Source organism: Diplotaxodon limnothrissa, linkage group LG14 (assembly GCF_057381915.1).
Source record: "Diplotaxodon limnothrissa isolate DT_005_m linkage group LG14, D_limnothrissa_male_GT1.1, whole genome shotgun sequence".
Classification (NCBI taxonomy): Eukaryota; Metazoa; Chordata; class Actinopteri; order Cichliformes; family Cichlidae; genus Diplotaxodon; species Diplotaxodon limnothrissa.
The window spans coordinates 41,792,367-41,820,248 of NC_140609.1; the positions used below are offsets into that span (position 1 = coordinate 41,792,367).

The 27,882-nt window shown below is 45.7% G+C and overlaps 2 protein-coding genes and 1 non-coding gene across 3 annotated transcripts in view; 1 reads left to right on the forward strand and 2 right to left on the reverse strand.

The window, feature by feature from the left end:
* Positions 1 to 4,764, forward strand: part of pgm2l1 (phosphoglucomutase 2-like 1) — an 11,835-nt gene extending 7,071 nt beyond the window's left edge. The window contains exons 7-14 of the mRNA XM_085370592.1: positions 541 to 730; positions 808 to 905; positions 985 to 1,165; positions 1,240 to 1,333; positions 1,649 to 1,778; positions 2,665 to 2,854; positions 2,930 to 3,063; positions 3,840 to 4,764. Of these exons, the coding sequence (XP_085226718.1) occupies positions 541 to 730; positions 808 to 905; positions 985 to 1,165; positions 1,240 to 1,333; positions 1,649 to 1,778; positions 2,665 to 2,854; positions 2,930 to 3,063; positions 3,840 to 3,942 (1,120 nt within the window). The 3' untranslated portion in view covers positions 3,943 to 4,764. The remainder of the gene's footprint in view (positions 1 to 540; positions 731 to 807; positions 906 to 984; positions 1,166 to 1,239; positions 1,334 to 1,648; positions 1,779 to 2,664; positions 2,855 to 2,929; positions 3,064 to 3,839) is intronic.
* An 8,594-nt stretch (positions 4,765 to 13,358) lies between these two features.
* Positions 13,359 to 14,294, reverse strand: LOC146619575 (olfactory receptor 4S1-like). The gene has a single exon (XM_085370752.1). The coding sequence runs from the start codon at positions 14,292 to 14,294 to the stop codon at positions 13,359 to 13,361; it is 936 nt and encodes a 311-aa protein (XP_085226878.1).
* A 4,004-nt stretch (positions 14,295 to 18,298) lies between these two features.
* Positions 18,299 to 18,371, reverse strand: trnak-uuu (transfer RNA lysine (anticodon UUU)). The gene has a single exon. It is a non-coding gene; the product is annotated as a tRNA-Lys (tRNA).
* Between the last annotated feature and the right edge of the window lie 9,511 nt (positions 18,372 to 27,882).

Consider the following 27,882-nt stretch of genomic DNA (forward strand, 5'->3'; position numbering starts at 1 on the left):
AGATGCCTGCTGGTGTGAACAGTCATTTATAGTTTCCTCATTTCCACAGCCTGTGTTGTTCTGCTGATGTCAGAAGCTGTTTGCCAGCAGTGATTGAGGACGATGTTTGTGACCGCGGGCTGAGGTCTCAGCGTGATGAGTTCAGGTGTTTCGTGGAGGACTGCAGCGTGTTTCATGAGACCACCTGCTGTTTGCACTGCTGAACACAGATGATCATTATTTCTAACTGCTGAGCGTTTACAGCGGAAATAATCATTTCTTTCTCAGGTTTAAGTGACAAATCAGTGACGCTATCGTTGGCGTTGTTGGCTTGGATGTGGTGATGTCACAGTGAGGTGGTCTGACCTGATCTTTTTTTGTTTCACGGCGTGATTGTTTGTGTCGTTAAAAGAAACGTTAGTGAACCTGCGGTAAGAGTGACACGTTCCCCTGATGTTCTGCCAGGATGTGAACGTATAAGGACGTCAGAAAATGTTGAACTTTGACCTTTAAAATGACCCCGAGCACCAACGTTAGAGCATGTTTCCTGATGCGTCTCAGGGACCTGAACAGCAGCTCCCCGCTGAAGTTCGTCCACTCCTCCTTCCACGGCGTCGGCCACGCCTTCGTGCAGCAGGCCTTCCGGGTGTTCGGCTTCCCTCCACCGATCGCCGTCCCGGAGCAGAAAGACCCCGACCCCAACTTCTCCTCGGTGCGCTGTCCCAACCCCGAGGAGGGAGAGTCCGTGCTGGTGGGTCGGGTTCCCGTCTCGTTTGCTCACAAATGACCGAATCCTGTCGTTCGCTTATCCGATGTCTTGTTTTCCAGGAACTTTCTCTCCTTCTGGCAGAGCGGGAAAACGCCCGCGTCGTCCTGGCGACAGATCCTGATGCTGACCGGCTGGCTGTAGCAGAGAAGTCTGACGGGTATGTTTGCTCAAAGGCACTTCAGAGCTGAAAGTATTTGGCAGCGCTGCAGGTTCACCTGTATCGCCCTGTGTTTCAGGTGTGGCTGGAAGGTGTTCACAGGTAACGAGCTGGCAGCCCTGCTGGGCTGGTGGATGTTCTTCACGTGGAAGGAGAACCACTCTGAACCAGCAGACGCTCGGAGCATTTACATGTTGGCGACCACGGTGTCCTCGAAGATCCTGCAGGCCTTCGCTCGCATCGAGGGGTTCCACTTTGAGGTCAGACGCTCAGGCATTAGTGAGCACACCAGTGTGTGGAAGTCAGACGATGATGGTTACTCTGTGTTCAACAGGAAACTCTGCCAGGCTTTAAATGGGTCGGGAATAGAATCCACGAGCTGTCCCAAACAGGAAGCAGAGTCATCTTCTCCTTCGAGGAGTCCATCGGTAACTAAGTTCGCTGTGACGTTTGGCGTAGAAACTGAACAGTTAGCGGTGTTTCCTGGAAACCCTCTCCTGTCTGATTTAAATTTAAAGTATCTGATTACACAGCAGTGGGGAGTAGACTTCATCACAGTTCAAGGATAATACACCCACTGTGATCATCTTCAGTGCCCTGCACCAGCACAGAGCAGCTACCTGTGTTGTTGCACCGTCCTCTACAGTATAAAGGCCCTTTGATGGTTATTGGAGAACTGAATTAATTCTGTGTTTAAAGGATTATTGGAAGGGAAACTGTCAGGTGTCCCTTCATCTCTTCAGGGTTCCTCTGTGGGGACACAGTCCTGGATAAGGACGGCGTGAGCTCGGCGGCGGTCGTGGCTGAAATGGCCGCTTACCTTCACAACAAGCACCTAAGTCTGAGCCAACAGCTGCACAACATCTACCAGACGTAAGACTTCAGGGCACCGCTCTAACATCACGATCACAACTTGTCATTTAATGTCGAGCTGTGTGACGTTTACTGACCCGCTTCAAGTGAAAAAGATTCTATGCTGGACTTTATTGTGTGTCCCTTAATGCCCATGCACAGTTTGGTCCTCACACACCAAATCAATTCAATTCTATTTTATTTACACAGCGCCAAATAACAACAACAGTCGCCTCAAGGCGCTTTATACTGTACAGTCGACCCTACAATAACACATACAGAGAAAAACCCAACAATCATATGACCCCCTATGAGCAGCACTTTGGCGACAGTGGGAAGGAAAAACTCCCTTTTAACAGGAAGAAACCTCCAGCAGAACCAGGCTCAGGGAGGGGCGGGGCCATCTGCTGTGATTGGTTGGGGTGAGAGAAGGAAGACAGGATAAAGACATGCTGTGGAAGAGAGACAGAGGTTAATAACAGATATGATTCAATGCAGAGAGGTCTGTTAACACATAGTGAGTGAGAAAGGTGACTGGAAAGGAAAAACTCAATGCATCGGGTGATATGGTACTACAGGGTCATTCAGATAAGATGGGGCCTGATTATTTAAGACCTTGTATGTGAGGAGCAGGATTTTGAATTCTGGATTTAACAGGAAGTGTACAGCCAATCAGGATGCAGAACACAATGTGCTGTAAAAAGCAAGACAAAGAAAGCAAAATTGCAAAAAGAAAAAAAAAATCTGCAACAGCGAGCCCATGATAGGTGAACCGCGTTATAGCGAGGGACCACTGTAATCCTTTGAAAAACATCTCGACAAAACTTCTACTAAAACTACATTGGACAGAAAAATGTGCTCTGCTCTTATTTTGACAGTCATCCTCAGTGTGACTTCCTGTCTGTAGGTACGGGTATCACGTGTCTAAAACCTCCTACGTCGTCTGTAACGACCCTCCCACCATCCAGAGGATCTTCAGCCGCATCAGAAACTTTGACGGCAGCGGCTCGTACCCGAAGACGTGCGGCGGCGTCCAGATCGTTCATGTCAGAGACGTTACCACGGGATACGACAGCAGTCAGCCAGACCTCAGATCTGTGAGATGCCGTTTTGTTTTTCCTCGAGTTCCTCCTGTTCAGTTCAGGTGTGTTCAGGTGTGTTCTCCCGTACAGGTTCTTCCTGTGTCCAGGAGCAGTCACATGATCACCTTCACGCTGCAGAACGGCATCGTGGCCACGCTGAGGACAAGCGGCACCGAACCGAAGATCAAGTACTACACAGAGTTCTGCGCGGTGCCGGGGCAGAGGTCGGCTCCTCGTTTCTGTTTGTCTGTGATGGAGATGAAATGTTAGCGCAGGCTCTAGACTAACTTTTTGCCACGGTTGCACTGGTGCGCAGTGCAAAAAAGGTCGGCGCACCCAAATTTTTCACCCGCATCGCTGAACACCACAGTTTTACATGTGTACTTTTTTTGCTGTTGATTTGTAAATGATCAACTAACAATCTTGTCAACACAAAGTTCTTTATTTGGAGCTCAGTTCTACAAGAAACACTCGTGACTGAAAAAGTGTTTGTGCCTAAAGTGCTTTGACACTCTTTGGCACTTCTGTCGGGCCTGGGCTGCTCACGAGGGCTGAGTATCATCACTGATTTCTATAATCCATTCGACTCGATTCAATTTTGCCTCAAACAGTCAGAAATATTATAATTCTGATCATTTATCAGCACTGATACATGTGAGACTTCATCAGAGGTGTGAATAAATAACACTGATCTGAATTGTGGTCTGCCAGCTGACTGATGGAGCTTTCTTTCCCTGCAGTGCTGAACTGGCTCTGATCTGTGAGCTCAATAACTGTGCTGCTAACAGGAAAAGACCGACGTTTCAGAGAAACGTGTACCACAAGAAAGTTTGATGGAACTGCGACGTTTGTTAAAAAAAAGCACCAAATTTATTTAGAGCATACAGGATAAAGTCCAAGAATAATTACGTCAGGTCCTAATGTCACTCTAACAAACTTCATGTGTGACCTCATGTGTGGGCGGGGCCTCTGTGACATCATCACCCTCTCTGTGTTGCAGCGAGGTGTCCACCCTGGAGGAGGAGCTCAGGAAGGTCACCGCTGCCCTGGTGGATGAGTTCCTGGAGCCCGAGAAGAACAACCTGATTCGCCGCCTGGTGTAGCACCGCCTGCTCGTACCTGCTTACTGTTGATGACATCACATCCTGTCATGTGTGAATCAGAGCAGCAGCTGCCTCACTCTGGTGTTGGTGAACTATGAACCCTGAAGAGATTCAGAGAGCGAGTCTTCAGATTCTTTCGTGTGATTGGCTGTGATAGGAGCTCCTCATGACAAACCTGACGTGGTGTTTTAATTTTCTTTAAAACAAAACGTCTGACCAAAAGACAAAATGAAACAGAAGATCAAAACTTAATATCGAAACAGGACACGCGTGAGCAGAGCTCTTTATTTCGCTTAATTCAGCAGCAGTGCATTCTGGGAGTTGGCTCTGAATATTCTTTTTGTGTGCATATTTTGTTGTTGTTGTTGTTGTTGTTCAGCCATCTGTTCTTTTCAACCAAATTTAAATGAATAAAATCGGCAGGCAGGACAATTAAATTATTTTATTTATTTTTGTGTAAAAATGCCAAATATTTGTTGTATCTTTAATTATTTGTTACAGTAAAATCTGCTGTTTTTTATTTTTATCCAGTTCTTGATGTTTTATGTTAAACAGATTGTAGAAGCAGCTGTTGCTGATATTTATTGTAAATATTGGTGAGAAATAAAACAGCTGAGTTTGTTCTGATGTCACATTGACTGTTCGTTGGCCTGAGGTAATTTATTTTTTTACTCAAGGAGATTAAAGATGTTTATGTGCGAGGAGGAGCTGCTGTTTCTGCTGTTGTGCATTCGGCTCCATGCAGATGCTTTTATTTTGTTAAAGAAATGGTTGACGACAGCGTGATGCCTCATCTGTGTATTACTGTCGCAGCTTCACTCGAACTGAAAATGAAATAAAAATATTCCTAGTTCTCTGATTACCTTCTCTCTCCAGCTCTTTGTTGAATTTGAGCCGTGAAGGATTAAACAGGATCCATGTTTGTGAGATTTGGTTGGTAAGGAGAAGTGAAGAGCACATGGACATCCTGATAATACTGAATTACAGTAGTCCAGCTTAGAAGTAATAAATGCATGAACTAGTTTGCGGTACGTTGGGGTTTTTCCCGGTGGACGAGAGGGTTTGTTCCCTGCGCCTTAGGGTCGGGGAACGGGTCCTGACTGTCATCTGCGCTTATGCGCCGAGTGGCAGTTCAGAGTACCCAGCCTTCTTAGAGTCCCTGGGTGGGGTGCTGGAGGGTGCTCCACCTGGAGACTCTGTTGTCCTGCTGGGAGACTTCAATGCTCACGTGGGTAACGACAGCGAGACCTGGAGGGGCGTGATTGGGAGGAACGGCCTCCCTGATCTGGACCCGAGCGGTGCTCTGTTATTGGACTTCTGTGCTAACCACAGTTTGGCCATAACGAACACCCTGTTCGAACATAAGAGTGTCCATAAGTGCATGTGGCACCAGGACGCTCTAGGCCGTAGGTCGATGATCGATTTTGTAATCGTATCAGTAGACCTGCGACCATATGTTCTGGACACTCGGGTAAAGAGAGGGGCTGAGCTGTCAACTGATCACCACCTGGTGGTGAGTTGGATCAGGTGGCGGGGGAGGACGCTGGACAGACCTGGTGCACCTAAACGCGTAGTGAGGGTGTGCTGGGAACGTCTAGCAGAGGCCCCAGTCCGCGAGATCTTCAACGCACACCTCTGGCAGAGCTTCAACAGCATTCCGAGGGAGACTGGGGACATTGAGTCCGAATGGACCATGTTCAGCGTCTCCATTGCCGAAGCTGCTGCATTGAGCTGCGGCCGCAAGGTGGTGGGTGCCTGCCGTGGTGGTAATCCCCGAACCAAATGGTGGACACCAGAGGTGAAGGGAGCCACCAGGCTGAAGAAGGAGTCCTATCGGGCTTGGTTAGCCTGTGGGACTCCGGAGGCAGCCGACAGGTATCGACAGGCCAAGCGGAATGCGGCTCGGGCAGTGGCTGAAGCAAAAACTCGGGTGTGGGAGGAGTTCGGAGAGGCCATGGAAAAAGACTTTCGGACTGCCTCGAAGAGATTCTGGCAAACCGTCAGACGTCTCAGGAGGGGAAAGCGGTGCTCTACCTGCACTGTGTATAGTGCTGGCGGAGCGCTGCTGACGTCGACTGAGAAAATTGTCAGGCGGTGGAAGGAATACTTCGAGGACCTCCTTAATCCCACTGACACGTCTTCCGAGGAGGAAGCAGAGTCTGGGGATGAGGGGAATGACCCGCCAATTTCCGGGGGCGAGGTCACTGAGGCAGTTAAACAACTCCTTGGTGGCAGAGCCCCTGGTGTTGATGAGGTCCGCCCCGAGTTCCTGAAGGCTCTGGACATTGTAGGGCTGTCCTGGTTGACACGCCTCTGCAATGTTGCGTGGAGATCAGGGGCAGTACCTGTGGACTGGCAGACCGGGGTGGTGGTCCCCATCTTTAAGAAAGGGGACCGGAGGGTGTGTTCCAGCTACAGGGGGATCACACGCCTCAGCCTCCCTGGGAAAGTCTATGCCAGGGTGCTGGAAAGGAGAGTTCGTCCGTTAGTCGAACCTCGGATACAGGAGGAACAATGCGGTTTTCGTCCTGGTCGCGGAACACTGGACCAGCTCTTTATCCTCTCCAGGATACTTGGGGGTGCATGGGAGTTTGCCCAACCAGTCTACATGTGTTTTGTGGACTTGGAGAAGGCATTCGACCGTGTCCCTCGGGGTGTCCTGTGGGAGGTGTTGCGGGAATATGGGGTGTCTGGCCCATTGCTACGGGCCATTCGATCCCTATACAACCATTGCAAGAGCTTGGTTCGCATTGCCGGCAATAAGTCGGACTCGTTCCCGGTGGGTGATGGGCTTCGCCAGGGCTGCCCTTTGTCTCCGGTTCTGTTCATAATTTTTATGGACAGGATTTCTAGGCGTAGCCAAGTGGCGGAGGGCTTTCGCTTAGGTGGCCTCAGAATCTCATCTCTGATTTTTGCAGATGATGTGGTTCTGTTGGCTTCATCGGGTGAGGGCCTCCAGCTCGCACTGGAACGGTTCGCAGCCGAGTGTGAAGCAGCGGGAATGAGGATCAGCACCTCCAAATCTGAGGCCATGGTTCTCAGCCGGAAAAGGGCGGAGTGCCCACTCCGGGTCGGGGATGAGTTCCTGCCCCAAGTGGAGGAGTTCAAGTATCTCGGGGTCTTGTTCCCGAGTGATGGGAGGAGGGAGCCGGAGATCGACAGACGGATTGGGGCTGCAGCTGCAGTAATGCGGACGCTGCACCGGTCCGTCGTGGTGAAGAGGGAGCTGAGTGTAAAAGCGAAGCTCTCAATTTACCGGTCGATCTACGTCCCTACCCTCACCTATGGCCACGAGCTGTGGGTAGTGACCGAAAGAACGAGATCGCGGATACAAGCGGCAGAAATGAGCTTCCTCCGAAGGGTGGCTGGCCTCTCCCTTAGAGATAGGGTGAGAAGTTCGGCCATCCGGGAGGGTGGACCCCAGGGTGACAGGTGAACTTGGCAGTGTGAGCCCAATGTAGCACTCGTGACCTTACTGACGAGGGGATGAAGAGTAGCCCTGGAGGGCCCGTTCCGAGATCTGGTTCAGTCTGTTGAGCCTCTCTAATCGCCAACTCGATCTCCCAGGTCAGGGCCCCAATAACACACGTGGGAGGAAGAATGGGGGAGTCCTGAGCTGTGTCTTCGGAGGCGGTGAATTGGCATGAGAGAGCGTTGGGCTTGACATTACTGGAACCTGGTAAATCTGGTAAAGAACAGGGCCCACCTGGCTTGCCTGGCGTTGAGTTGTTTAGCCGACCGAATGTACTCCAAGTTCTTGTGGTCAGTCCACGTCACAAATAGCTGGGCAGCGCCCTCCAGCCAGTGATGCCACTCTTCCAGGGCGAGCTTGATGGCCAGTAGTTCTCGATCTCCCACATCATAGTTTCTCTCTGCGGGGGAGAGGCAGTGAGACAAGTAAGTACATGGATGAAGCTTACCGCCTTGTTGCTGGGAGAGCACCGCCCCACTCCCGCATCTGAGGCATCCACCTACACGATGAACTGTTGGCTGAGGTTGTGTTGGACGAGGATGGGTGCCGAGGCAAAGCGTTCTTTCAGGTGAGTGAAGGCCTGTTGAGTCGGTTCATCCCAGCAGAAAGGAACCTTGGGTAAAATGAGACGATTCAGTGGCAAGGCAAGTTTACTGTAGTCGCAGATGAAACGTTGGTAGAAGTTTGCAAATCCCAGAAAACTTTGAAGTTGCTTACGGTTAGACGGGGTCAGCCAGTTAACAACTGCTTGAACAGGGTCAGCTTTGAGATTACCTTGTTCGATGACGTAGCCCAGGAAGGAAACAGTAGTGACATGGAACTCACACTTCTCCCCTTTTACGAAGAGATGGTTCTCAAGAGGGGTTGAAGAACTTGCCTGACATGGCGGTGGTGTTCGGTGACAGAGCGGGAGAAGATGAGGATGTCATCCAGGTAGACAAAGAGGTTGATGAAGTCTCGGAGCACGTCGTTCACAAGGGCCTGAAAAACAGCTGGAGCATTGGTGAGACCAAACGGCATAACAAGATATTCAAAATGGCTGAGGTGAGTGTTAAAGGCTGTTTTCCACTCGTCCCCTTCTCTTATTCTTACCAGATGGTGGGCGTTGCACAGGTCCAACTTAATGAAGATGGTGACCCCCTGGAGAAGCTCGAACGCGGAGCTGCTGTATGTGACTCGTTGATGTACTTGTCCATGCTCTCACGCTCAGGCTGAGACAGGCTGGATAAGTGACTGGTCGTGAGTGGTGCGGCCGGTAGAAGGTCAATCCTGCAATCATATGGCCGGTGAGGGGGAAGCGAACGTGCCCTATCCTTACACACTTGCTTAAGGTCATGGTAAATAGGCGGTACGGAGGAGAGGTCTGGCGGCTCGGAGAACGGGAAATTGGTTAGCGGGTCCACGGAAGGTGTGACGGCCTTTAAGCAGGACATGTGACATTCTTCTCCCCACCTCAGGATACTCTCCTTCTTCCAGTCAATCACAGGGTTATGTTGATGTAGCCAGGGATAACCAAAGACTAGCGGCGTGAGAGGAGCTTTGAACACATACAACTGTATGGCTTCAGAGTTCTTACCAGAGAGAGTCAGGGAAACAGGTTCTGTGATATGAGTGATGTCTGGGAGACGCTAACCACTAAGCTCTGTAACTTGAAGTGAATGCGGCAGAGGCTCCATGCTAAAATTTAACTTAAGCACCAGCAAGGCGTCAATAAAGTTCTGTTCTGCCCCAGAGTCAATCAGAGCCCTAAGAGAATGAGTCTTGAGTTGCACAGTTAATTTTGCTGCAATCATGAGCCGTGGAGGAGACCGTGAACAGGAGCCATCTCCGTGCGTCCCAGAGGCCTCTGGGTAATGTAGTTTCCAGTTCCCTGATGTGCTCATAGGCGCTCGTCTACCTTCACACAGTGTAATCACATCAGAGAGAGTCTTAAGTACATCCCTCATCATTAGTTCATTTTTCAGTTCATCGCAAACATTATTCAACAGGGTAATCATCAGTGCCGACTGCCCCCACCCGGTTTCTTCAGCCAACGTCCAAAACTCGACCGAGTACTCCGCCATACTCGACTTCCCCTGCTTTATGTTCAACAATCGGTGAGCGGCTGTCTCCGCCCTGGTGCCTTTTTCAAAAACACTTTTAAATTTAACAAGGAAGTCTTGGTACGTGATCTCAGGGTAAGTTCTTAAAACGGCTTGCACCCAGTTTAATGCCTGCCCACGTAGCAGCTGAACAGGCAATTTTGGCTCCATCAGTTTCATAGGTCCTCCGTAACTGTCTGGATTCCATTGTCACCTGGGTCAAAAATCCCGCACACCTGTGAAACTCACCCGAGAAAGACTCTGCCGCGGGTAATGATCGGTCCGCGGAGGAGATAGCTGGTGCAGGCGCCGGAGGTTCGGAAGCCGGTAAATGTGGAGAAGCAGACAGAGGAGGAGTGGATGGGCTCACCAAAGGTATTTGGTGAGCGTAGCCAGTTGCTGGTTAATGTGCCGCAGCATTTATTCGTGGCGTTCCAAGATTGCTTCTGGGGTTGAGTCCGCTGAGTCCATGCTGGCTGGATCGTTATTGTTACGGTTGTATGTAGAGGACTCACTTGCAGGACTCCAGGATCAGATTCACACGAGAGAGTTGTATTTACAAGTCCACCAAGTGTATATACAAAAAGGTGCAGGGGAGTGCTTTGTACAACAGAGTGAGGGACGGGGCTCCAGGGAAATCCAAGGGGAAGGCACGCGTTCTCCAAACAATCCACACACAGCAGGATCTCACTCCAACACTCGCCACTCGAGAATCACACGGGGAAGAATCCAGGAAGTCTGTAGACAGCGAGATGTGGTTAAATACAAAGTACAAAGAAACACTTAACTGAACTTGCTGTGGCTTGACTTTCACTAACGCGTGGCAGACAACGATCCAGCGAAGAACAGCAGTCACCTCCTGGCTTAAATGCTCATAACCTTGATTAGGCTCAGGTGTCTCCTTTCTCTGAGGGCGTGGGCCGAGGGCATGAATCTGTCCCACCAACAGAAAGAGAATGGAAGTGAGAGAGAAAGATAGAAACCGCTGATCAGCGTCCAGACCTGACAAACACAATGCACTGAATCTCTTGAATGTCCAGTATATTCTAATCAGTACAATTTAAGCATTCACTGAACCTACAGTATCTACACCTCTACACAATTATCACATGTAAATATAACAATCATCACTTCCCAACATCACACCAATATAATGAACTGTAACACAAATAATGCTCAGAGGTGAAGACTCTGACACAAGAAAGTCCCACAATCCCATTTGAACAGGCAGGAAACAAGAATACCTGCATATGTGAGGCAACAGAAAGGACCTAATGCCCCAAAGTTAGGAAAAGTTGACAATTACATGGTCTTCAGTGCCCTCTAGTGGCTAAATAACCCAACTGCGGTGCACAGATCCAACCCGCAACAAAGGCTACCGTGGTAAGTCACATGCCTCTACCAATCTCGACAAATCTCCTAGCATAAACCCCCTGTAATTATTGTCAAAGTACAACCCGTGCTATAAGTAGAAATGGATTCGTAGAACTGGAGGGATTTTGTCTCACATTTGTGCAGGAACGCACACGGCTGGAGATCGCTATTCCCCCGCACTCATGGGTCGTGTCCAAATTCATGGGCTGCATCCTCTTGAGGACCCGGCCTTCGCGGTCAACGTGGGCCGGGTCCTCAGAAGGTCGGGTAGGCCGGAAGTAAACGGCTGGGGAAATTGGACAGTCCAGCCTTCTGATTTGCGTCACCGCTGTCTGGGTGGAGTTTAATAAACTCAGCCGTCTGCTCCTTGCTATCTAAAATATAACAGGACACTGGAGTAAACTCTCGACCGTCTCATACTTCTGTTCAATCAGTTTTCTGTTTGACTTTTATTCAGCTGTGTAAACACCAAGGAAGAACCCACCCGGGGGATTAATAAAGTTTTATTTTATCGAATCTAATAACTTTAATCTCAGCCAAACCGATTTACTCACGAACAAATAAAACACTGAAAAAAGCCCAACAATAACATTTTTAGGTTGTCTAAGTGAGTTATACATCACGTTTAACCTGAGTAGTGAAAGTCCGCGATGATCTGAACATGATGTGCCGGGAGTTGTGCCGTTCTCGGCGGCTCCAGTGACCCTCGAGCTCCCGGCTAGCTATCAAGCTGGTGGGTAACAGACGTCTCCGAAAACGTCGAAGCACTTTTGCAAATATGCGATATCTTGATAAACCGAGCAGATATTTGATGTTTACACAGCTACTTTCTCGCCTGAAAATATGTTAAAAGTTTATTTTGTGACCCAGAAAGATTAGTAAGAGTAATTTTAAAACTTAGTAGCGGCCGCCATCGTTGGAAACTGGAGTTTGGCTGGGCCGCGCTATGAATTCTGGGATATGGTGGGCCACGAAGGACACACCCGACCCATCCTTCAAATTCGGGGAAAATGAGGACGCATTTGTCGGCTGCATTCGGAGGAGTCTACGAATTTGGACAGCCTTCGGCGCGTCGCTGTGACGTAATCGGTCTACAAATGCGGCCTCAGGAGGAAGCAGCCCATGAATTTGGACACGACCATGGAGAAAAACATGCCTAGTGCTCCCAGGACTCGTGATACGGCAGGACCGTCATAAAAGCATGTGAGGTCATCACCGCAGCAAACAGTAAGAACAAAGTGGAACTTATCGGCAGATATTTCCAGTGAGTGCACTTATAACTATGTGACTGAAATAGAAGGAGACTTTTGGACATGAATTTTTTGTTAAATGGGGTGTTCGTAAGTCAGGGTTCCACTTTATATATATAGCCAATCATTAGAGATAGGTTGATCATATTTAAGATCGAAGCATTAATTAATGGCAGGACTTCTTTGAGCAGTTTTGTAGGAATGGGGTCTAAAAGACACGTTGATGGTTTGGAGGAAGTAATTATTGAAGCTAACTCAGAAAGATCAATTGGAGAAAAAGAGTCTAACTTAACATCAATGGTACTAAGAGTAGCTGTAGATAATATTACATCTGTGGGATGATTACTGGTAATTTTTCCTCTAATGATAAAAATGTTATTTGTGAAGAAGTTCATGAAGTCATTACTAGTTAATGTTAAAGGGATGGTTGGCTCAACAGAGCTCTGACTGTTTGTCAGCCTGGCTACAGAGCTGAAGAGAAACCTGGGGTTGTTCTTATTTTCTTCAATCAGTGATGAATAGTAAGATGTTCTGGCTTTGCGGAGGGCTTTCTTATAAAGCAGCAAACTATTTCTCCAGGCTAAATGATGATCCTCTAAATTTGTGACTCTCCAGCTTACGAGTCATCTGCTTTAGGCTACGTGTCTGAGAATTATACCACGGAGTCAGGTACTTCTGATTTGAGGTTTTCATAGGAGCTACAGTATCCAGAGTTAGTCTGTGTGGTATCACAGTACTGGATACTGAAGAGAAGTTGATGAGCAGCGTTCATACATAAGTGTCGCTGCCCTCTAGTGACGGCAGTATGAAGGGCAGCAGTGACACTAAAAGTGTGTGTGCTGCAGGGTGCCCAACGTGGCTGGGATGGTGCTTTTCATGTGGATTTCATAACATTTTTTCATCCAGTTTCATTGCAGCCGGTGTGAGTACAACGGTTTAAAGGTGGGAAGTAACAAGGAGTTTTAGCATTTACTAGAATCTAACCAATCTTTACACAGATTCCTTTAAACAAATGAAAGGAACAGAGTGATAATTCTTTGACCCTTCGAGCACAGGACACTAAAACAATGAAACATAAACTTTAACTTAAAGTACTAAGAACCAAAAGTGACATTTTAGGATTGGACTTTATTAGTTTTAACTGAATTCTATCCACATATTTTGGTTGACTTGAACAGAAGATTAGAAAATAACTTCATCTTCCTATGTTTTCTTCATGTTTGATTTCATTAACATGGCTTAGTTTTTCCTGAATGTCCCAGTCCGGTGGGTGAACCTGTGGACCATCCTGGACCTGATCTGCTGCAGGTTCAAGCCATAGATGATGGGATTGACGAGGGGTGGGACCACCAGGAACTGAGCAGCTAATGCATTCTGCAGGGCCTTCATTGTACTGCCGCCGCTGTAACGAGAGTACATGGTATCAAACATCAGTGAGGTGGTGAAGACCAGCAGTGTAATGAGGTGTGGCAGACACGTCTGCATGAATTTCCTGCGGTCGGCTTGAGATCTGATGGCAGCTCGTATCAGGTGGACGTACGACACCATGATTAGTGCAGTCTGTGACAGGTGTGAAAATATCAACATGAACGCATAGATATTGTTGAGGGTCGAGTCAGAGCATGACAGTTTGACCACCTCCCAGTTAGTGCAGAATATCTTGGGGATGTGGCGTCCGCAGAGCGGCAGCCTGGCGGTCAGGACGGTGCCCACGGCCGTTTCAAAAACTGAGAAGCACCAGGTGAGCATCAGAAGCTGGGCTACCTTCTGAGCTGTCATCAGCATCCGGTACTGCAGTGGTTTGCAGATGGCGATGTAGCGGTCATACGCCATGACAGTGAGACTGGTAAACTCAGAGAAAATATAACTATAAGTGACAAACATCTGCCCCAAACAGGCCGTGTACGTGATGACATAAGAGTTGGTCAGAAGGTCATGAAGCAGCTTTGGGTAGAAACTCGAAGCTCCACAGATCTCATTAAAACAAAGGCTGCACAAGAAGATGTAGATCGGCTCGTGGAGCGTTTTATCCAGGCTGATGGTGATGATGAGGGTCAGGTTTACAGACACGGTGAAGAGGTACGACATCAGAGCGAAGGCAAAGTAGATCTGACGGTTTGTCAGCGAGTCGTTCAGACCCTGAAGCACAAACACAATTTCAAAGTTATTCTCCATCCTGTAACGAGCTGCTAAAGGATCATCAACTCTTCATCATGTCAGAGTTTAAACACAAGCTGCACCGAGTCTGTATTCAGTTCAAAACTATTCTTTAAACAGAGTAACCATAGAAAAACATAAATTCAATCTTAAGGGAGGCAAGGAAAACAAAACTCAATGAATCGCACAGTGAAGGATGGGAACTTGTACTTGTTTCACTTCAGAAAGACTAAACAGAGTTCACATTGAGGAGCTCATCCTGTACAAAAGTGAACCACAGTGACATAAAAGAGATCAACATTTAACCTCCGTTCTTCATGTTTTCTGACATTTTCATTCAGATCTGCTTTAGACGCTTAAAGAAGCTCTTACATAAAGAAAAAAGGCTCGACAAAGAGAAGACATGATCTCAGGTGCCACCTTACCATCAGGCATAGAAACTTAAAGCACATGAGGACCTAATCTCAGTTTTTAATGTTTTCTTTTTCTAATCAAACAAACAAACAAAAAGATCCAGCTGAGGTGGAATACACAATTATCATTTTAACATCTGCAGAAAAAACTTATTTAATTGCTGTGATTTCAAAGGGAAAAAAACTACTTTTAATCCTATGAGTAATTTATATACAAAGTTCTTTCTATTTCAACTGTCGGGTTGCAAAACAGGGAATCAGCAATTAAAACTGCACACAGCATTTCTGTCTTTACCTCTCAACATAAAAAGTCATTAATTAAGACAATCAACAGTAAACAGATGAGTTTCTTTAAACATCATAAGCTTGCAGCATGAGGAAAAGAAGCACTTTACATCTGTGCAATGAAGCTGGACTCAGCAACTCATTTAATAAACAGCAGAAACCGTCTGAGGCTCTGTCAGTCTGCTCTCACTGAGGCAGACTCTGTTACACCCTTAACTGTGAAACAGTCAAACAGAGAGTGAGAGTGAGTGAGAAAAACAACTCCAGGTCATCAGCACAGATTCCTCATCAACAAGAGCAAGTCAAATGACAGCAGCAGTCATCCTGTAAGAGGGACAACAAACATCAGCTTCACAGAGCAGTGTGAAGGTGTCTGTGATCCACACGGGAAGCTGCTCTTCTACACCTGACAAAAGGACGGACAGGTGGAGAGAGAAATCTGCTGACGCCACGCCCTCCCCTCATGAACATGCCCAATAATAGAAAAACAGTATTGTTAAATTCTGGGCAGCCAACTGTTCAACTGGGGCCCAAAAACTTTTATAGTAAAAATTAAGTATTTAGAGTTTATTCTTGCAGATTCCAGGAAGGAATCAGTATAAGATTACTAGCAACCACCACAACTGGCTTCATTAAATGTGGACAAGTACTCTGATTCCCTCTCAAATGAAGGAACACCTTACCCTGTCTCTAAGGAAGAGGACAGCCCACAAGTTGCATCACCTGAACCCTGTTGTATGCCAAGAGTGAACAAGACATCAATTCACTGATCCACACCACCAGGATACACAGCAATGATATCGGAAATGATAAAAAAGTGAGGGAAGGTAGTCAGAACTGAGGGAATCAAACTACTAGAAACACTTAGAAGGCAACATTGCAGACATAGAGGACAGCTACAAGTAGCTGGGGCTCCCACAGGCAAATGGGAACCATGAAGAAGCTGCTAGAAAAGCTGCAACCACCAAGTACCTGCAGAGGGTCAGGCAAGTCATGAGGACTAGCAACACCTACGCCCTGCCCGTGATTAGGTACCCTGCAGGCAATGCATACATAATACATTGCCTGCTAGCTACCATAACCAAGTGGCCGGCATAGTATACAGAAACATCTGTGCCGAGTACGGAATACAAATAGTGTGAGACATCGTGGTGGTAGAGAAACAGAAGAAGATGGCCATAGTGATAGAGGTAGCGGTTCCCAATGACAGCAACATCAGAAAGAAGGAACACGAGAAGCTGGAGAAATACCAAGAATCGGAGCACTATTTTACTTTATTTATACAGCACATTTAATAACAACGAAATGTTGACCAAAGTGCTGTACAAAGATTAAAAAATAATAATAATTACACAGTAACAAATAACAACTAACATCAATCAAAAATACCTGGTAAGTGATGACTAGTTGGATAGATAGGTAACTCTCATGCGGTGTTGAAAGCCAGTGAGAGTAAATTTGTCTTAAGATGGGGTTTGAAAAGACTGACGCTCGGGGCCTTTCTAATGTGGAGAGGTAAATGGCCTGTATTTGTATAGCGCTTTACTTAGTGCCTAAGTGCTTTACACATCAAGTCATCCACACATTCACACACACGTGATGGCAGCTACATTGTAGCCACAGCCACCCTGGGGCGCACTGACAGAGGCGAGGCTGCCGGACACTGGCGCCACCGGACCCTCTGACCACCACCAGTAGGCAACGGGTGAAATGTCTTCCCCAAGGACACAACGACTGAGACTGTCCGACCCGGGTTTCGAACCGGCAACCTTCCGATTACAAGACAAACTGCTAACTCTTGAGCCACGATCGTAAATCATTCCACATTTTCGGCGCCACAACTGCAAATGCCTGATCTCCTCTGTGAACCAGCCTCGACTTAGAAGTGACCAGGAGCGAGAGAACATTTGATCTTAGAGCTCTATGGTAAATGGCCTGTATTTATATAGCGCTTTACTAGTCCCTAAGGACCCCAAAGCGCTTTACATATCCAGTCATCCACCCATTCACGCACACATTCACACACTGGTGATGGCAAGCTACATTGTAGCCACAGCCACCCTGGGGCGCACTGACAGAGGCGAGGCTGCCGGACACTGGCGCCACCGGGCCCTCTGACCACCACCAGTAGGTATATACGGCTGCAGTCAATCAGACAGGTATTCTGGAGCCTGACCGTTCAGTGCACTAGGTGCGGTGACTCCCAAGCTAGGCGAGTGGCTCCAGCAGATCCCGGGAACAACATCGGAGATCTCTGTCCAGAAGAGCACAGTCCTGGGAACAGCTAAGATACTGCACAGGACCCTCAAGCTCCCAGGCCTCTGGTAGAGGACCCGAGCTTGAAGGATAAACCGCCCGCAGGGGCGTGCTGGGTGTTTTTTTTATTTGTTTTTCATATATATACACTTTTCCAATTTTGACTCTGGAGAGTGGCACTCTGTGGGGACCGGAAGGAAGAACAGGAACAGTGAAGGGAGGAATTGTGGATTTTTAGGATGACAGCAGGCAACCGACTCCCACCCGGCAAGCAGAGGGAGCCACCGCAGGGGGGACTCATCCACAACCAATGGCAGTTACACCAGGGGTGACTCAGCCTCAATCAGTGGCAGCTACACCACAGGTGACCCAGTCCCAACCAGCAGCAGAGACTTCAGGGGTGTCCACGTCCCAACTAGTAGCTGGGACATCAAAAGGCAGCATCACAACACAGAGTGTGACCTTGCTTCCTCTTTTACACTTCAGCCCAGAAGGAGCTCTGAACGAAGCTCAACCTGAGGCTTCTAAGAGTGCAGACCAGGCAACAGCAGAACGTGTCAGCCAGAAAGTGGCAGCCCAGGATTCATGGACCATAGAGGAGGATACGCCTGGACTGGAGCTTGACAGTCAAGGTGAGGCAAAAGGCCTGTCAGAGGCCAAACATCGTTGACCTTAAGGAAAACCAGTGGCAGGGGGCGGTTGTAGGAAAAGTGCACACCAACCGGGAAGCCATGACAAAGCTAAAGGAGAAGGTGAAGGAACTAGAGGAGAGGATAGTAGAAGAAGGGATAGAGAGGTTGGAGGAAGAGATTAAGATGTCAGCAGCGAAGCGACGGAAACCACGAGTAGCGTTAACCCTGGGGGCTGAAGGCACCTCAGCAAAGTCTGATGTTTACCTGGCCCCCAGGAAGCATCGCTCTGGAAGGATTTTTGTGGGAGGAAGAGAGGAGAGACAGTCGATCTTTGAAAAGAACCCAGACTTTGCGGTCGCAAATTCCACAAAATGGGAGAGACATGTGATACACAGACTTCAGCTGGAGCAGGACGAGGCGAATGATCCAAAGGAGACACCTGGACAGGGACTTGAACCCTGGACCCTCAGATTAAAAGTCTGATGCTTTTCCATCTGAGCTACCCAGGCAACAAGACTCACGTCTTTGTCCTCTGGGCCACATATTGTCTTTCTTTTCTGTAAAAACGTGATCTCTTGTACTCTCATTTTACTGTAAGTACTGGTGAGGATTTGCAGTTAGATATTATTAAATCGTCATTTCAGACAAGAGCCAAGGGAAGGATTTGATTCTAGGGGAAACATCGCTAGGCTGTATTATGACGTGTGATCACCCAACCTACCAAGCCCTAGGTAAGCCAATGGTATTATGGGCGAGGCCTGGGAGCTTCTGGAGGAGGACCTTCTTCAAATTCCACCTCCACTTGATGAACAAGAAAAAGGAGTTAGAGGAGGCGCAGGGGCAGCTGCTGAAACTGCAACTGGTGGAGGCCAAAAACAAAGTAAACGAAAAGAAAAAAGAAAGTAAGGAGGGAGCTAAGAAAATGCTGGTGGCAAAGCCTCAGGGCGATCTTGGGCCTGACTGGCCAGATCTGAACCCAAATCTGTATCCCGATGACCGATGGCCCGCCAATGGACCAAGGCAAGGACGACCCGTGGGGAATTGGGGGGCCGGAATATCGCAGAGAGAGCGTGGTGGATACGGAAGGGGAGAATCAAGGGGTCGTGGTCTGGGGAGGACCTATGCTGGACCCAAACATGTGTTACAGGTGTGGAGAACAAGGACACTGGGCTCGACAGTGTCGTAAAGTGATACAACAAGAGCAATATTATCCAACCCAGGCACGTGGAGCCCAAAGAATGGGATATCAAGCTCCAAACCCAGGCATGGCGCCGGTGGCTCAGTATCCAGTGGCCGACTGGGGCTGGGGGGAGGAGCAGTACTGACGGGACCCACAGAGACCTGACAGCATGGGAATGGCAGATCCTATGTTGTCGATGACCGTGGAAGGCACAGAAATGACCTTTCTGGAGGACACTAGAGCGACTTACTCAACGCTGAGACAAAGACCAAGCAGCGCAATACTTTCCAATCACATGGTGAGTGTGGTGGGTTTCTCTGGGGTTCCAATGACTCTGCCAGTAACCGACCCAGCCCTGGCAGAGCTGGGAAAACAGACTTTGAAACACAGATATGTGGTGTCTCCTCACGTGCCTGTGAATCTGATGGGCAGGGACCTGCTCATTAAAGTAGGAGCCACTATCATGTGTTCGGCTGATGGACTAACAGTTACACTTGTGGAAGTGGAAGAAGGCATTTTAAGACAATATCAGCTGTGGAAACCTTGAAAGTTACAAAAATTACTTGTAACGCGTTACTGTAATCCGATTACTTTTTTCAGGTGGCACTTTCACTTCATTCTAGCTGCAAAAGCATGCAGTTTCCTGACAGCACTTTTTGGCACAGTGTACTCAGAGTTAGGCCTTTCTCATATTAAGCAATATAATCAGCATATAAACATTTAAGATAAAAATTTAAACCTCAACAGGAAGTAATCAGTAATTAATTACTGGTTACTTTTTTTAAGTAACTTGACCAACACTGTTTGTTAGAAGTGTTGGGCAAGTTACTTTGAAAAAGTAATTAATTATAGTTATAGTTACTTCTTCAAAAATGTAACTGAGTTAGTAACTGAGTTATAAGATTCTAAAAGTATTTAATTACTTTAAAGTAACTATTGACTTATATGTAACCGTCTGGGGGTCCAGGGTATAATTGGCCATTTTTAACCACTTTTGATGTTTCCTCTACATCTCACCTTTAAAAACTGTTTACTTTGCCTTGTTTGGTATCATTGTTTTCAGCACAACCTCACATGTCTGAATTTACAGTTATGTTTTCAGTTTGACATACTGTGTTAACACAATTGATCTAAAATTGGACAAAAAACATACAATCCAAGTACAAAAAGTAACAATTTTACTGTAACAACCACAAACATTTATTGAATCATATTTAATAACTTTAAATGCAAATATAAATTGTCAATTTTAAAATCCTATGCACAAGTTTACATTTTACCCTTTTTTTAAATAACCATTTCAAACAGTTTACAGAACCATCAGCTGTTCTTCAATAAGATGCCACAAATTATTTGTGCCACTGCAAATATTTCTGTCGACTATAAAGGAAAGATCACAGCCTGATACCTGCAGGTCTAACAGCAGCAGGTGTGTCACTCCTGTTTCTACCTGGAGACAGCAGTCGCCTCATTGTTCTGACACACAACACAGAACTATCCACAACACTACACACTAACTACTAGAGATGGCACGATACCACTTTTTTATGTCCGATACCGATACCGATATCATAAATTTGGATATCTGCCGATACCGATATGAATCCGATATAGTGTTTTTTAATCAACAAAACTGTTTTTTAAATATCTTGCTGCATTTTGTATAAGTTCATACTCAAGTTTAAAACAACAACTACACTAAAGCTATTCTGTTATACCTGTATCCAAAAAAAATATTTCATAGTTCAGCAATACTGATCAATCTAATAAACTTAAACCTACACCATCCTCCCTATTCTGGTATTTTAAAGAGTACTTAGCATATATATTAAGCAACCTAACTAATAGGGTTCCAACTCCCAGTAACAACAAAAATAAATAAATAAAAAATAGGGAACCACCCCTCACGCTCCACCTCATGATGCTTAATCGACGTAATCAACCTTAATTTGATGCAGTGTGAAAAAAAAAATGCACAGAAATCAATTATTTTTCAAGAAATATTAAATAGATTCAACATCTTTCTTCAACAAAATTGCAGACTGCACAGATGGTACCTTCACAAAGGAAAAAGTACTATAGCTTACTAGGGTATATATATTAGAGTTAATAGTCACTATATACAGTAATGGACTTCTATTCATTTTGCATCAAATTAAAACTTTGGCTGTCAGATAATTATTTATTAAAAGCTCGACATTTTAAATGAGAATAAGAAAGAAAAGTATGTCTTTGTGCCCCCTTTTCCCTGTTAATGCCCTATCGGCCCCCCTGGCTAAACTTTGCTAGATCCGCCCCTGCACAGTTACCAGCGTCAGCTACGTAGAAAAAGATCCTCGAGTAGAAAGTAATATTAAATAAATTCTAACAACAGCTGATCAAGCTTAAACGTGCTGCTGTTGTTCAGCCACTGGTTTCCTCTTTCTGGTGCAAAGTGGGCCAAAAGCAAACAAGAGAGACGGACTCCCGACAGAAAAGCCGATCAGCTGATCGTTAAGCAGTTTCATGATTGAAGTAGCAGCAAGAAGAGGCAGTCGTTTGTTAAGCTTAACGCAGGAATGCTTTACAAACATTCAGAGATGGACTTACACACTTGCTTTACTTCTCTCGGGATAACTTTGTCGGAGATGAAATGCCGGGTTGCTAGCGAAGCTCCACATGCTATCCAGACCACCGACAGGTCCCGCATGCCACAGCCGCTCTATCACGTGATGCATACTGCTCCGACGTGCTAACGTTCTGAGGTGAGTTACGGCGTGTTGCAAGTTTTGTGAGGTGCTTTCGTGATATTTAATGGATCGGATTACATTTTTTATTTTTCTCCGATATCCGATCCAGTAATTTAGGTCAGTATCGGACCGATACCGATACGTAATATCGGATCGGCCCATCTCTACTAACTACACAAGACAACACACTAACTACACAAGACAACACAATTAACTACACACTCCAAACACGCTAAACGTCACAAATCTCTCACATCTCAAAACTCTCTCTCTCTCTCTCTCTCTCTCTCTCTCTCCGTCACTCCTAAAACTTCCCCCTCTTACTAAACAACCAAATGTCATGTTGCCATAACATTTTTTGATTGGTCGACATGGTGCATTTTTCCACCAACACGAACGGGCTGTTTTTTGTTTCGTTTTTTTATTTTTTGCTCATAAGCAGAGAGGTCTCGCTGCGCTGTCCTTAGACAGTAAACGTGAAACTATTGAGGAAAAAACGCCACGTATATATTGTTTATCATGACTGGTTTTATGTGGCCTATCAACACAGTTTATAAACTGGTATATATCACCTTGTTGCTTTGTCATCTTGGTCATGTGATTGGCTTAATGTTTCAAGGAATATTTCAAGGATAAAAGATCTGATGTCTCAACAGGACCTGGAAAAACTAGTCCATGCATTCATCTTTAGTAGGCTTGATTACTGTAACAGCATCTTTACAGGTCTACCTAAAAAATCAGTCAGACAACTACAGCTCATTCAGAACTCTGCTGCTCGAGTCCTCACTAAGACCAAAAAAGTGGACCACATCAGTCCAGCTCTGAGGTCTTTACACTGGCTGCCTGTCCGTCAGAGGATAGACTTTAAAGTCCTGATGCTGGTCTATAAAGCTCTGAATGGTTTAGGACCAAAATACATCAGTGACCTCCTGACTCAGTATGAACCTTCCAGATCCCTCAGGTCATCTGGATCCGGTCTTTTATCAGTTCCCAGAGTCAGAACCAGACACGGAGAAGCTGCATTCAGCTTTTATGCTCCTTATATCTGGAACAAACTCCCAGAAAGCCTCAGATCAGCTGAAACACTCAGTTTATTTAAATCCAGGTTGAAGACTCACCTGTTCTCAGCTGCATTTGAATAAAGCACCAAATCCACACTTTTGATCAAGGTCTTTTTATTGAATAAAGAATTGCTTCCAACAACAATTATGGCAATATTAACAAACAATCGTGCCCCCCCCCCACCCATCCAGAACAGCGTAACTAGAACCCAGCCAGAGAGGACAGAAGAAATAAAATAAAATAAGATAAAATTACAGACACAAAGTAAATACTAAAATAAATGAATGAACAACAGCAAGGGAGAAAAAAAAGAAGAAAAGGAAAAACCCCACTCGTACTTACATTAAACAATAGCATCCGGGCTTAATCTTTCAAAATAAGTAAGAAAAGGTCGCCATATGTCATATAACCTCCGAACTGAACCCTTCACAGTGTAGCGGATCTTTTCCAACTGAGTATAGTACATGACATCCTTAACCCATTGCCCATATACAGGTGGAAGTGGCTCTTTCCATTTCAATAATATCATTCTACGGGCCAAAAGAGTGCAGAAGGCCAGGAGATCAGAGCGTGATTTGGAATGACCGGCATCACAAGGCATCACCCAAAAATTGCTATAAATGGGCAGGGTGCAATTGGAACACCAAATATGTTGGACATGGTTTCAAATATGCTTTTCCAAAAGCTACCCAGTTTTGGACATGCCCAGAACATGTGAAACAGGGAAGCAGGCTCTTGTTTGCACCGGTCACATGTGGGGTCAAACCCATCCTTGATTTTGCTCAGTCTAGTTTTAGACCAATGGAGACGGTGAACAACTTTGAACTGAATCACCACATGCTTAAGGCAAATAGATGACGAGAAAATTCTATTGATTATCTTATGCCAAGTCTCATCTGTAATCTGTTGGCCAAGCTCGCTTCCCCATCGTTCCCTAAGTGATTGCAATGTGGACAGCCCAAAATTACTCAACAGCTCATAAACGTCACTTATAACCCGCTTAGCATTTGGTTTAAAATCAAAAATATCATCCAGAAGGGATGGAGGTGAACAGGATGGAAAGCAGTCAGTATTAGAAGCAACAAAATTCCTGAGTTGTAGATACCTGAAAAAGTGTGACCGAGGAATCTTGAACTTGTTCACCAGCTGTTCAAATGAGGAGAAGATATTGTCCGTGAAAAGAGCAGTCATTGATGTTATTCCAAGTTTTGTCCATGTGTTGAATGCCTTGTCCGTTAAGGATGGGGAGAACATGCAATGCCTATGCGGTGGCGCATTAAGAGAGAGTCCGGTCTGTTTAAAGTGTCGTCTGAGCTGATACCATAATTTCAGGGAGTGGACAACAAGAGGATTCGCGGTGAAGCTGGAGATCGGTCCTGCCAGAGGTAATCTGGCACACAGCAAAGACATCAGGGAGGATTGACTCACCGATAGCCGCTCCAGTGTTACCCATGATGACGATGAATCATCATGGTCTTTTATCCAGTACAATAATGCTCTTATATTAGCTGCCCAGTAATAAAACAAAAAATTTGGGAGTGCTAAGCCTCCTGCGCTCCGCGGTCTTTGTAATACACTCTGTTTCAGCCTAGCTGGTTTTTTGTTCCAGATGAAGGAGGAGATTTGACTATTTAGATTATGAAAAAATGACTTGGTTAAGAAAATTGGAAGACACTGAAAAAGATACAGAAATTTAGGAAATATGGTCATCTTAATGATATTTAATCTACCACCCAGCGAAAGAGGCAAGGACTCCCACTTTCCAAAATCCTCCTTTAGTTTAGACAGTAAAGGAAGATAATTAGTTTTATACAAGTCTCTATGATTCTGCGTAATCCAAATGCCCAAGTATTTGAACTTGTTATAGCTGAGCTTGAAAGGTGCTAAAATAGACGAAAGTTCCCCGGTTATTGTACCTAAAGGCATTGCCTCACTTTTCCCGAAATTCACCTTATACCCGGAAATTGTCCCGAATTCCTTAAGTACATCTAAAAGTTTAGGGAGGCTATTTGAAGGGTTGGAAATAAACAAGAGCATGTCGTCGGCATAAAGAGAGACTTTATGCTCGATATCCCCACGACGTATTCCCTCAACCCCAACACAGTGTCTTAGAGCAATAGCTAGCGGTTCAATTGCGATGGCGAAAAGGAGAGGTGACAAAGGGCACCCCTGTCGTGTGCCACGCTGAAGCTGAAAAAAGGGGGACAGACTATTGTTGGTCCGAATGGCCGCTACAGGGTCACAGTACAATACTTTTATCCAGGATACAAAATTGCTCCCGAAGCCAAATTTTTCAAGCGTATGGAAAAGAAAGTCCCATCTCACCCAATCAAACGCTTTCTCAGCATCAAGTGAAATAACAGTTTCCAATACATTACCTTCGACATGGCTATAGATTATATTTAACAAACGTCTAATATTGAAAAACGAGTACCTGTTTTTGATAAAGCCTGTCTGATCAGGTGAGATAATGGAGGGCAGGTGTTTCTCTAAGCGGCGGGCCAACACCTTAGCAAGGATTTTGGTGTCGGTGTTCAGCAGAGATATTGGACGGTATGAGCCACAATCTAAATGATCCTTATCCTTTTTTAGAATTAGGGCGATCACTGCCTGATGCATTGTTGGAGGCAGGGATTGTGAGAGGAAAGATTCTTCAAAAGTCGATTTTAACAATGGATTCAATTGGTTAGAAAACTTCTTAAAAAAATCGGAAGGATACCCGTCGGGGCCAGGTGATTTTCCAGACTGCATACTCCGTATGGCCATTTCAATTTCAGCATCAGAGATGGGCTCCTCCAAAGCAGCAGCCGCGTCGTCACCTAAGGAGGGGATATCAAGTTTCTCAAAGAAATTTTCTAGAGCCAGGTGATCCTTAGCTGGGGGGGGGGGGGGGGGGGGAGCTGTATAAAGTCTGGTAGTATTTAAGAAAACTATTATTTATACCTTGGTTATCCGTGCACCTTCTTCCCTGGTCATTCCGGATCTCAGGGATAGCTTGATTGGCTGTTCTTTGTCGTAGCTGATGAGCTAGCAGCTTGCCTGTTTTTTCTCCATGTTCATACGAGTAGCTACGCAACTTCGAAATTAGACACTCAGCCTGTTTTGTAGATATAAGATTATATTCAGTTTGTAATTTCAGCCTACGTTTATATAATGCCGGATCAGGGGAATGGCTATATACAGCGTCTAGTTCGGTAATTTTGTCAGCTAGTTGAGAGAGTTGCTCAGTATCCCTCCTCTTTCTGTTCGCACAAAATGAGATTATCTGGCCTCTCAGATATGCTTTTAGGGATTCCCAGACAGTTGATGGTGATATCTCTGGAGTTTGATTGATAGCAAGAAAGAAGTCTATTTGAGACCTAAAATAATTAACAAACTCTTCGTCTGCTAACAATACTGGGTTGAACCTCCATGGCCGATAATTAGAGTAGGCATTGGGAATACGCATTGAAAGAACAACAGGTGAATGATCTGAGATTACCATGGCCTTGTAATCACAGTCTGTCACCAAAGGGAGGAGTTTTTTGTCCAGAAAGAAATAGTCTATATGGGTATACGTTTTATGGACATTAGAGAAGAAAGAATATTGACTTGAATTTGGGTTACGAAATCTCCATACATCAGATAACCCGTAGTTATGAAGAAAACGCTGTATAACGCGTGCCGATTTTGAAACGGGGGTGCTTTTGTGCGAGCTGCGGTCCCTAGCAGATAATGAGCAATTTAGGTCCCCACCAAAAATGATATTATGTGTTGCCATGTTGGGAAGCCGTGCAAAGACGTTAGCGAAAAAACTATGATCGTCCCAGTTAGGGGCATAGACATTCACTAAAATCAAGGGGAAACCATATAAATGTCCTACAACTATAACAAAACGGCCTGCAGGGTGCTCATCTACCATTGTGGCTATAAATGGTAAAGTTTTGCTTATCAATATTGCTGTCCCCCGAGCTTTTGAGTTAAATTTAGAGTGATATATCTGGCCCACCCATCCAGACTTGATTCGAAGATGATCAGAGGTATGCAGATGTGTTTCCTGGAGAAACGCTATATCCGTTCTAAGTCGTTGTAAATGAGTAATAACTTTTTTCCGCTTGACCGGATGGTTGAGTGATTTTACATTCCAGCTTACAAAATTTACCACCCGATCACTAAATGATCGCGCTGTACTCATCTCTGTTCAAATAGTAAGATATGAAGGCTCCAAATGCACGACACGCATAGGAGAAGAGGAAAGAGAGGGGAGGAAGAAAAGAGGGGAAAAAAAAAAGAAAAAAGAAATAAATTAAAAAAAACAAAACAAACAGTGATAAGTAAGATAAACATATCTGGCTGAAGCCCAAACCAAAAAACACAATGAGCAATTACACCAGATCGAACATGGTGACTGCCAAACCCCCTGCAAACAGATCCACACATACAGCCTAGTGCTTGTTTGGGTCACTAAAAGCCAAATCCTTAGGCTCCCGCTGGCCGCTTGACATAACATATCATATTTCTTTCTTTGCAAGCTCCTTTGATCATATATACATCGACATCCAGACAAAGTACAGAATTTATCTAAACCTAAAGGTATAATAATATAATGTTATAATGTTACATCTGTGGGATGATTACTGGTAATTTTTTCTCTAATGATAAAAATGTTATTTGTGAAGAAGTTCATGAAGTCATTACTAGTTAACGTTAAAGGGATGGTTGGCTCAACAGAGCTCTGACTGTTTGTCAGCCTGGCTACAGAGCTGAAGAGAAACCTGGGGTTGTTCTTATTTACTTCAATCAGTGATGAATAGTAAGATGTTCTGGCTTTGCGGAGGGCTTTCTTATAAAGCAGCAAACTATTTCTCCAGGCTAAATGATGATCCTCTAAATTTGTGACTCTCCAGCTTACGAGTCATCTGCTTTAGGCTACGTGTCTGAGAATTATACCACGGAGTCAGGTACTTCTGATTTGAGGTTTTCATAGGAGCTACAGTATCCAGAGTTAGTCTGTGTGGTATCACAGTACTGGATACTGAAGAGAAGTTGATGAGCAGCGTTCATACATAA

What these genes read in the sequence shown, in the direction of transcription:
- LOC146619575 (XM_085370752.1), bottom strand. Translation starts at nt 14,294, where the DNA reads ATGGAGAATAACTTTGAAATTGTGTTTGTGCTTCAGGGTCTGAACGAC.